The sequence below is a fragment of the Pezoporus flaviventris genome, unplaced genomic scaffold (assembly GCF_033815535.1).
Source record: "Pezoporus flaviventris isolate CSIRO_AGI_PZ_B2104156 unplaced genomic scaffold, CSIRO_AGI_Pfla_v1 ptg000002l, whole genome shotgun sequence".
NCBI classification, from domain to species: Eukaryota; Metazoa; Chordata; class Aves; order Psittaciformes; family Psittacidae; genus Pezoporus; species Pezoporus flaviventris.
In genome coordinates this window covers 81,613,561-81,624,239 of record NW_026892550.1, presented here as the reverse complement: position 1 = coordinate 81,624,239, position 10,679 = coordinate 81,613,561, and the positions used below count along the sequence as shown (strand labels likewise).

General features: G+C 45.2%; 1 protein-coding gene across 2 annotated transcripts; it reads right to left on the bottom strand.

The window, feature by feature from the left end:
* Positions 1 to 1,916: 1,916 nt before the first annotated feature.
* On the bottom strand, positions 1,917 to 9,863 carry LOC133264793 (aldo-keto reductase family 1 member B1-like). Of its 2 annotated transcripts, none has more exons than XM_061444759.1 (10): positions 9,759 to 9,863; positions 9,006 to 9,173; positions 7,607 to 7,723; positions 6,283 to 6,360; positions 5,525 to 5,647; positions 4,932 to 5,032; positions 4,698 to 4,779; positions 4,123 to 4,206; positions 3,298 to 3,380; positions 1,917 to 2,565 (listed from the first exon to the last, which is right to left on the bottom strand). In XM_061444759.1, the coding sequence occupies exons 1-10, from the start codon at positions 9,822 to 9,824 to the stop codon at positions 2,523 to 2,525; spliced, it is 945 nt and encodes a 314-aa protein (XP_061300743.1). In that variant the 5' UTR covers positions 9,825 to 9,863; the 3' UTR covers positions 1,917 to 2,522. The 2 variants fall into 2 exon arrangements, with proteins under 2 accessions (XP_061300743.1, XP_061300744.1); XM_061444760.1 differs by having other exon boundaries at positions 9,707 to 9,835.
* Positions 9,864 to 10,679: the final 816 nt, after the last annotated feature.

Here is a 10,679-nt window from a genome sequence, read left to right as displayed (position 1 = left end):
CTGTATGTGTCTATTTTGGAATATCTTATGTGATCTTACGTGATCTGAGTATTAGTGTACTGAGATGAATATTTGCACATTGTAGGGTTGTTTTTTTTCTGTTGGAATGAAAGAGAGTAAGTGCTAACAAAACATAAAGCTGTAATGTATCTGAGGTCCATTGTCCTGTCTCTGTCATAACCATCATGCTTAAGCCCAAAGTGCAAGTTTCGCTCAGCCCTCAAACCAAAAGCTTTTCTTTTTAATCACACAAAAAGGCTAAGTTCTTTTTGCACTTACGATGGGGTAATGAAACACCAGGCAATGTGATACTGCTAAGCTGAATTAACCAAATGAACCAATCTTGGGGTAGCCTGTCAGGGAGAGTGTATATATACACAGAAAGAGTCTTGGTACATATGAGCTATGGATATGAAAGATGGATTGTTCTCCTGTTACAGAGAACAATATCTGGAAGCATTCACAAAGTGTAATATGTGTCCCTCATCTACTACGGCAGTGAGTCAGTGTGGTTTCACATGGTGAAAATACAACACTCAGTGCTGACCTGTTGTAGTGCCAAGCTCTGGGCAGTGGCTCAGCACTAACACATGCTATTACACCTCATGTCCAGTGCATTTTGGGTATCTGCATAGTGATGTTTCCCCATAGTCTGCTTTATTGGGGTTTATAAAGCTAGATGTCAGCACAGGCTGACAGCCAAATCAGTCCAAGTTTCCTCATATAGCACTTGCCAGCACTTCCAGGTATTGTTCTCCTGTCACTTTCACATCCATAGCTCACATGTGCCAAGACTCCTCAAACATGTCTTGTTTGCACTGTCTGGTCAGCTGTGGTTCACTATATCTAGTCTACTCCTGACCAAGGCAAGATCTTGATGCTCCTGTGACATCTGATGTTTGAGCCTTTCTGCCATCTGTCAAACATATTTTGTACATCATTAGTTTGTAACACAGGTGCATGTATAATACAAATAGCTCAAGCTCGTATAAGTGTATCACATGTTGCACACTGAATTACACTATTAATATGGGGAAAGGAGTAAGTCAGCACTAGGTCCTAACACTGTCAACCTTTACAAAAGCAGATTTTTGTTAATAACCTTGTTCTCAAGGAAGTTTCCAGACCACCCAGTTGCGCAAGATACATCTCAGACTTCATATGCTTTTGTCAGATCCTGCAGCTTGTTCTGGTGTTGATGAATGCAACAGTTGTACTCCAGATAGCCTGTGTTCACTAGTCCAAGACACACTGACTGCACTTATGGATCCCTGAAGTGCCACGCTGTTGAAACACCTTCTAGCACTGCTCACCTGCATCCTCCACCAAGAGGAATAGGCTTACGTCAGAGAAAAGCGTTACTGGTAGATAGAGTTAACAAGAGACCTGTTGCAGTCACCAGGCTAGTGAGTCAGCAAAGCATAGCCAGAGGGAACAACACAGTTGCTTCAATGTCAGGCTCTGCATAGCAGCCCAGTATTTACACTTAACAGTTCCACCTTACACCCTCTGCTTCCATGCAGTATCAGACACCTGCTTAACACCATCTTCTCTCTTACCCCACTCTCTGTTACTCTGGGTTTTTAATAGCCAGATGTCAGCACAGGCTATCAACCAAATTAGTCTACAGCAGTATATATCCTTGTACAGTTTTCCAGCAGTTTCAGGTGTAGGTCTCCTGGTCATTGCTGATCCACTGCCCATACCAAGGCTTGTCATACTCAACTGTTCATGGCAGCACCACTCTATCAACCAAAATTTATTACATCAAGTTATTAAACTTTTGATCAAGACACGATCTTGATGCTCCTGAGACATCATTTAAAATTGAATATGGATCATTTTTTCCAGTGACAGTGTTGATCCAAATGGCTTTGGCATTTTTTCACGTTAGAATAGAACATCCAAACCAGCAGTAATCTAAGTATTTTTTATTTTGGAAGAATATATAAGAATAAAGTTGAACACTAATCTCTGTTCAGATTCAGTCTGTAAAAGAATGTGACAGAAACAATGCCCAGTATGAGTTGTTATGCATCTGTAGGTATGGCAATCTCTCCCAATTACTATTCTTTCCCAGAAAGCTTGGGGCTGTGCTCTAGAAGTCAAGTTAATTGTTGTCTTTTATCTTCAGGCAGTGATTGTGTAGTTAATTCTTTCAGGATGGGTATTTCTTCTGTGCTCACGTCCTTACCCTGCAGCCTTAAGTGGAGGTGATCCAAGACAAGAAAAATTATTCAGTTGCTAGTTCATTCTTCAGGTTTTCTGCTTTGCTATTTCAGCCATGCAGAGACTAATCTATCTATTGATGAGGGAATTATTATAGCCCATATTTTGTTCTTGAGAACAATTTTACCATTTCCTTCTACCAAAGAAGAAAAACCTCATGTCACCGAATACACACAATATGCCTTTGCTGGCAGGAGAGATACAGTGTGTAAGCTACATAGTGGACAACTCAAGGCAGCAGTACATGCTCATTAGACCGCAGAGGCCTCCAGGAAGGCAGGATAAAACTGTCTTCAGTATTCTGCATTGAAAGGGTACTCCTTGTGATTTTTGCACCTGAAGGAAATCAAAGAGAAATGATTACTCTCAAGGCTGAAATAAATGCTATAGAGCTAAAGTGGGTGTACTTCTGTACTTCAGAGCCTTCAAGGGAGGCTCTGAATTATGTAACTGCAGAATGAACTTAAGGAGATGGCATACATGACTAATAAGTTCAAGTCTGTTCCTATTATTCAGGCACTGAACAGTGCTGGGACCAAATTACTGTCTAGATAAAAAGTTCACACTGCTTACAGGGTAAACAGCCATTTCTGTGGCTTTTCAGCCAAGACTTCTTGTCTTGCTATAGGCTTCCAAGGTGCTATCTGCAAGCAGTTGTTCTTCATACTGCACTATAGATGGTCATTACCTCCCCCAACCACCTATATAAGAGCTGACATCAGTTTACAATATGCACACAAAAAAAATGACTGTAAGTTTAAAACTGGCTAAAGCTCATTTCCCCAGTACAGAAAATCTCAAATTATCAACTAGAACCCTCCTTTGGGAATTCCAGGCACAATGTTTCCTGGAGAAAGAATTACAATTAATACATAGTATGCCTTATCCTTTAGCCAATAAAGGGAAAAATATAAAGCCACCAAGGGTTAAATAACTGATTCTCAATCCTCCAAATGATTCCAGATTTCAAAATATACCCAATTTAAACAGCTATACCTGTACCTGTGAGATCAGAGTAAAGATTATTCAAAATATAAGAGCGTGAAAGAAACAAGCTGTGTCACTTACATGTTCATTTCACAGATCCTCCAGTTCCTGTTTAGGCTGAGGAGGGTTGCCATCTCCTCTTTAGTCAATTCAAAGTCAAACACCTAAGAAGTGGAACACCTGGAAGTCACCTCTTTGAACAAATGAGGCAAGCTTCACAAGATTAAAGAACAAGTGACATCAGAAGGGGTGCTGTTTAGAAATGATGGCTTCATGAGGCAGGAAAAGGAAAACGTTGTACCTTTAGACTTTTTGAGACTCCACTGGCAAAGAGAAATAAAGAGACTTCTAGTTGCAGTTACATGTGCTAGCTGTTCCAAGATGTTTGGTAAGCACCTTGGTGTTGCCTCTATTAGTAGCAGACTCATTTCTCCCCAGTTTCAAAGAAACATCTGGAAGACTTCCATATTTCAGTAAATCCAGCTATGCTACTTCTGAAATCTTCATGTCAGGAAAAAACCTGGCATAACAGTCAAAGGGGCAATGTGTTTTATTGACACCAGGACCCTTCCCTTAACATTGCTTAGTCTGTATTTTGAGAAACGTTACTGCACTTGGGCTCCAAACAAGCACTGCCTGCCATTTCATCCACAAGTCACAGGAGACAGTAAGGCTGATAAGGTTATCAACATACTGTTGATAAGGTTATCAACATACTGTTTCCAAGTGCTCTATCATTTCTCCAGCTGTAGTTTTCATTGTAACCCTAGCTTCCAGACAGAGAGAAAAAGTCCAGTCCTCCTGCCTGAGGCCAGCTTGGGAAGGGTGAGAAAGGATCACTGATTGCTGTACAGGAAGAACCCATGCCATCCATGAAGGGCAGCACCCGGGTCTCTTAACACTCACCTTGAAGTTCTCCACAATGCGCTGTGGTGTGACAGACTTGGGAACCACAATCACATTTCTCTGGATCTGGAAGCGAAGGAGAACCTGCAAAACCAGACCACTCAGAGAGAGAACGGTTCCTGTTCTGGAGGAATCAGAGACTGTTCCAAGTGTTTGAAAACTCAGCTGTTTTCCCTAAGTTATGCCCACTTCTGCATAGCTGTATTTCAAATCATGGCTGTCCCAGTGGCCTAGGTAGCACTTCCTGGAGAGTAAAGACAAAAGTGGTGGAGGCCCACATGGAAGGCTGCCTTTGCCATCCAGTTTTGGGACAGTAAATTCCTTTTCTTCCCCCCTGGGCTTTTAGCAGTCTATGCAAGGTGTTCATTCTCTGCAAGAGGACTTTCCTGGCTAAGGGCCAAAGAGACAGTAGTAGAGATTTTTTAGGACATAGAATAGGCTACTGCATTGCTTGTTAACACAAGAGAGCACCACAGTTCACATGGAACACTGATAGAGGCTGTTCTCTCTCTTCATACACTTTCCTTAATGACTGTGTTACTGGAAGGAGTACCTACTGTCCAGCACCTACCCACCTGTGCTGGGGTTTTGTTGTGTTTGGCTGCAATTTCTTTGATCTTGGGGTCATCCAAAAGGGAAGTGTTCTCTGGCTTATCCCTACACAGGGAAAAAAACGGAAGAAACAAAGAATCACTGCAGAAAGACTCTCCCTAGCATGAATAATTAAAGTATATACATGCCTGCACCATTACTCACTCAATTACTCTGAATATTTAAACTTAAACCACACTAATCCACTTTGAAATTACCTGTCAGGGCGTCCAAGGGGACAGTATGCTGTCACAGTGATCCCTTTGGATTGGCAATAGTTGATAAGTTTCTCCTGGGAAAGGTATGGATGACTTTCAATCTGTCAACACAGGAGCAGAGACTGACAGCTGTAGAATTACTGTAGCATTCCAATGCTCCAGAGGGTTTCTTTCTGAATCCTAATTTCCTAATTACAGGCTGCTTTCATCCTACCATGCATGTGGTCTGTGAGACAAGACTATAACTCTATAGGGCATCAACTTTAATGTTGAATCCTTATGAGACTTTTTGATTTTGTTCTGAGAGGCTTTATAGAAATTATTGATTACAGTCAGAATGTTAACTTGTGTCTGGACTCTATCCCTCCAGAGAGAATGCTTCATGGGAAAATACTCCAGAAAGAGAGTGGTTCGACAAGCCAAGACAAAATGGAATTTTTCTTATCCTTTTTGCATTGATAAATACCCATAGAGCGTGATTTAGAAAACACGATGCGTCTACTTTGTTCTCCCTTTTCAATCTCCTTATTCAACTGTAACCAGATATTTATAACCCCTGGAAACTATTCACCTGCAGTCACTCTGCAGCTTACCTGGTTATTTGCAGGCTTGTATTTCAGCCCTGGCTTGTTCAAGATTCTTTCAATCTGCTCACGGTTAAAGTTGGAGATTCCAATGGCTTTTACCAGACCAGCATCCACCAGCTCTTCCATGGCCTAACAGAAAGAGGAACAAAGTCAGCATCCAGTGTACAAGACATGACCTGAATAATTTTTTCCTGATGGGTCTTGTTTCTCTTTACTGGAAGTAAAGCCTAAGTGTTAAGACTTGCCAGGTTTTTGATTCTCACAGGGAAATGTGTGTACTGGTAGTATCTGTGCTATGTCTTCTATCACACAAAGCCCCAAATTATTGATGAGACTGAAATTCACAGAGTTACACAAGGAACGTATGACTAACTCTACTGCTGTCACAGCACTGGAGGACTATGCAGGATGGCAGGATCACAGCCTAAGAAAATCTATTTGAGTTCAAGAACTGCATGAGAACTGTGGTGAAGAAAAAGAAAACCCAATCATTCAGTTATGGTGAAGTACGTAACTTTTGCTAGGCTCAGTTTGGCCTGCAGCTCCACTGAAAATGACTGTGCAGCTCAGTGACTAGAGATATGAATCCACAGTGAAAAGAAATAACAGCTTGACTAAGCATGTCCATTTTTAAAATGCTACCACATCCTTTTGTGAATCCTTTTCAACTAGTTCTGCATATATTCAAAAACTGTTCTGTGATTGCTGAAGCCAAAATCACTGCTGAGGAGAGAAGACAACTCTTCTACTGCAGCTGAACTTACCTCCCATGTCTGTAGAATATCTGTGTTGCTGGGTATAGACATGCCTTTGTCATCTGTGGGAAGCAGCTCCTCTCCTGCCTGTCAGTAACAAAAAAAAAAGCTTGAGAATCTGTTGAGAAGTTCACTTACTACCGTGAAGGCTCATAATCATGACAGCTTAAACTTCTAGTGCATGAAAGAACCCTAATTATTGTCTACTCTCAGTCATTCCTTGAGGACCAGGAGGAAGTTATTTTTGCCCGTGACTATTCCAATAAAGACAGGTTTTCCAGCTGGACCCCTTAAACTGATGGCTCACCCAAATACCTACGGGGAAACAAAACAGAATTATAGCCTCCAGTCTCATACATGTTCACTTCATGTGAGGAAGAAGTGTTTTTCTTTTTTCCAGACAGGCATCAGGGGACCTAGCCAGGTACTGAGAAAACATGTAGCTTTGGTCTATACACCATCAGATTTGTTGAAAAGATGTATTATGTGCAGTGACAGTTCTTCCACAACAAAGCTTAGGGTAAATCTGCTAACAGTAGGAAATTTACTGGGAAATATATGAATATTAGGAAAATTAGAAGAGCCTTTGTGTACAGGTTATGAAAAGACACCAAATTTCAACTACATTTAAAAGCAGTTTGCTACTGCTACTGTGATATGGTTTCATTACTTTGTTAACATAAGACTAGAGTATGAAATAAAGATAACCATCTCAAGAGAGACTGATCAGACTGTAGCAGGACAGAAAGACTAAGACCAGAAAGTCAGAGACATTAGCTCCTTCACTAATCTGTGAAAGAATGTAGGCCCCCAAGAAGTTTCATCTTTTAAATTCCTGTCTCCATGGAACAATGCTAAGGCTCCTACAGGCAAGGTCAGATCAATCTGTGCTGTATTAAGGACTTGGTGATAAAACAGAAAAATGGAAAACAAATGTTTTCTCTTGCTCTACAATTCTGTAACACAGAAAATTTCTGACAGGCAGCAAAGTACAGCCCTCCTTCCTGCAAGGGGCAATTCTGAGATAAGTATACACTGATTCGTAAGAGAAAGGGAAAGCAGCTTATCTTATGCTTGCAGCTATGAGATCTGCTCCTAGTCCTCAGACCATCATTCCCAGAATCAGAGAGATATGCAAGCAACAGTCTCAGGGCAGAGATCCACAGCTTGGCTTTTATGGCCATAGTAAAGCTGAGCACCAGAGCAGTGCTGGTACACACAACAGACACATGATCATCTTTATCAGCCACAGTAATTGTTGGCTGTAAAGCCATATAGCTCCCCCAAAGTTGCGGTCACAAGAAAAAAGTCAAGGGCATTGCTGTTACTGTACCTTCAAACCAAGAGGCCAGTGGATGAGGTAAAGATCCAGGTAATCCAGTTTCAGGTCAGCGAGTGTCTTCTGGCAGGCTCCCTTCACTAGAGGCTTGTCATGAAATGTGCACCACAGCTAGAGAAAAACCCAAACAAGGCACAGTGTGACCTCCTGGGTTAAAGCTCTCGGGTGATCTCCTGCACAGGACAGAAATGTCCCATCTTCTTTGGAAGGCCATACAGAATCAGGTCATCCTAGTGCTCTTGAGATGAGGCTTCCTCTGTGATGGGCCTGGCCCATGACACTGAAGGCTGTATGTCCAGTGGCAGCACAGATGTTCGAGCAGGATTATAACAGGCAACATCCTCTGCTCTCATTAGGTACGAATTTGTGCTACCCTTTTTACACAGGGGCTGCCTTTGCAATAGGCAGCTTTTAAATGAAGGTGTTTGCTATTCCTAACCATACATAAAACACCTGCATTGAATGTAGAAGGGAAAGCCACAAAAATATAAGATTAGCCAAAGACCTTTGACGCTCCCTTCCTACCCAGACTACTCTATGATTCTATGAAAGAAGTGGTTGGCACCTACTTTTACCAAGAAGCAACTTCACCATCTAGCTAAATAGTCTGATTTCCTTAGTAAGCAAGAGAAACAGAACCCACCAATGACACCTTCCTTGCGACACATGTTGAACAGATTATACTGCACCCTGAACAAATTACAGGGTGCCCAAAATCTCATCTTCCTCACACAGCAGAGACACCCTGTTGGCAGGGTGTGAGCCCAGCTGCTGGAACAAGCAGCTGGCACTGCCAGGCTCATCTCCTCTACTGTGCTTTAGCAGTCAGGGAGATGCCATCATGAAACTGATTCTCTTCTGTATCAGTCCATGACACTGAGTGATCTTGGATGTCTGCATCATGGGTTTCTACCTTGCTTGGTGCTGCCTGGCCCCACTGTCCCTTTCCCTACTTCCCTCCTTCTGTACCACTTGGTCTGCAGATGGCTTCTCCTCATCCATACCCCAGCACTTCTGTGTCTCCTCAGCAGGGCTGGGGTGCTCAAGCTTTCTGTAGATGCTGGGGAGGATTCAGAGCCTTGACTTCGTTCAGTGTTATAGGACTGACTGGGGAAGAAAACTACCACCAGACAGTTCAGAGGAGGGTGATTCTTCTCCTTGCTCGAGCCTCAGTGAGCTCATTCTTCCTACCCAACAGCTACAACAGTAACAATTACCATCAGTGAAAGTAATCAAACAAGAAGTAATCAAACTCTACCTCCATGCTGATGGAGGGAAACAAAAAAGTATCAGGGCTGATCTCATTTATACTACAAGGTTTTCCAATGCTATAGCAATGCTACTTTAGTTTCCTACTGTAAACATTCACAGTCCAAGACCATCTGATCTTTACCTTACTGACAATAAAGAGGTCATCTCGCTTCACAACGCCTTCCTTGATTTTCATTTGGATCCCCTCCCCGATTTCCTTCTCGTTCTGGTACACGTAGGCACAGTCAAAGTGTCGGTAACCAGTATCAATAGCAGCCATCACTGCAGCTTCCACCTTACCTGGTGGGGACTGAAGAGAGAAAAGGTATGACATGCCTGGATTTGGGATTCTCATACACTGCTCCTTAGGTAGCCAGAGAATAGATAAACGTAGAGGCTTTAACAGGAGCTTTTCCATAAAGCTTTCTCGGGTCTGCAGACATCTCAAGCACAGCCTCCTGAGCCTAAAACCAGGCTCTGGCCATTCCTCTGTCACCCCACTCCTCAGCAGGGCTCTGGAGAGGCTTTGCAGAGCTGAGGCCTTAACACCAGGGCCGTTCTCCATGGCCGGGGCAGGGCCTCCTCACTTCTGCGCACCACTCCTCAAAGGAGCAATCCTCCGGCAGGTTCAGCCAAGACTTAACCTAGCAGGAGGGACCTCAGCCCAGGCCCCAGTGATTTGCATTCCCGGGCAGAGCCCTACCGCGGCGCAGGAGCTTGGGGTGCTGCGAAGCGGCAGCGGGAACAGAGCGACCCCCAACGCCAAAAGCTGCGGCGGCACGGCCGTACTGAGCGGGAGCCCCGGCCGCGATGTCGGTGGCGCAGGCAACGCTGTGGCCCCACCGAAGCGAGAAGCTGCGGCAGGGTCCCGCTGCAGCAGGCTCGCCGCGGTTACCTTCCATGTGCCCAGCCCCAGGAGGGGCACTTTGGCCGCGGTGCCCAGCCGCACAGAGGTCGCCATCGCCCCACTTGTGAATACGCCGTACAACCCGCGCGGAACGGTGTAACACGGCCCCCTCCCCGCCTGCTGGTAAAACCCTTTCCCAGAGTGACACCCCCTCCCACCCAGGGGGGTGGTGCCGCTTGGCCTTCCCTTCCCCTGCAGCCAATCACAGCTCGAAGCCTGCCCCGATGGCAGCGCAGCCCAATCAGCAGCAAGCGGAGCAACCAATGGGAATCCTGCCCTGGTGCTGGGGTCAGGTACGGAGGGGGGAAGCCTTGGCTGTGTAGGGGTGTTCGGGTGAGCTCTGCAGCGCTTCCGGGCTGACCCCAGTGCTCCTCCCTCCCGCGTTGGAGCGGTTCAGTGTTTCTCCGACGTACTTCAGCGCAGCGGGCAGGCGGGTCCAGCTGCTGAGGCCCGGAGGAGCCGGCCGCCGGGGCACCCAGAGGGCCTCTGAGCGACCCTTCGAGGGCAGGCCCCGTGAGAGCTGAAGTGAAGTCAGTTCAGTCACCCCCCCAGTGAAGCTGTAACCCAAAAGGGTGAGGGCGGCTGTGCGCCCATCGGGCCGGTGTATGTACAGGGGTCACCTAACGCAGCGCCCTGCCCCTGCGCCACGGGATGTTCACGCGCATTGCTCGTGGTACGCGCCGGGGTGTTGGCAACACGGTATTCACCCCTTCGGTTACCTGATAAGAGGTTTGTTTCATTCAGGGGCCGCACGATTTGACTTGGTAAAGACATTGGTAAAGTCCAGAATGAGACAATGAGCAGGAGTCCTGGGGCACGATGGGATACGCAAGTGCGGGCCGTGAGCCGTGAGCTTGTATGCGGGCTGAGCAGTGTCCCCGCAACAGTGATGGTAGCCATGGGCTGGTC

Coding starts and splice junctions, on each gene's coding strand:
- LOC133264793 (XM_061444759.1), bottom strand. CDS start 9,824: ATGGCGACCTCTGTGCGGCTGGGCACCGCGGCCAAAGTGCCCCTCCTG. Junction 7,724..9,005: donor ACCTCTTTATTGTCAGTAAG/GTAAAGATCAGA, acceptor GTTTTTCTCTAG/CTGTGGTGCACATTTCATGA. Junction 5,033..5,524: donor ACAAGCCTGCAAATAACCAG/GTAAGCTGCAGA, acceptor CTGTGTTGACAG/ATTGAAAGTCATCCATACCT.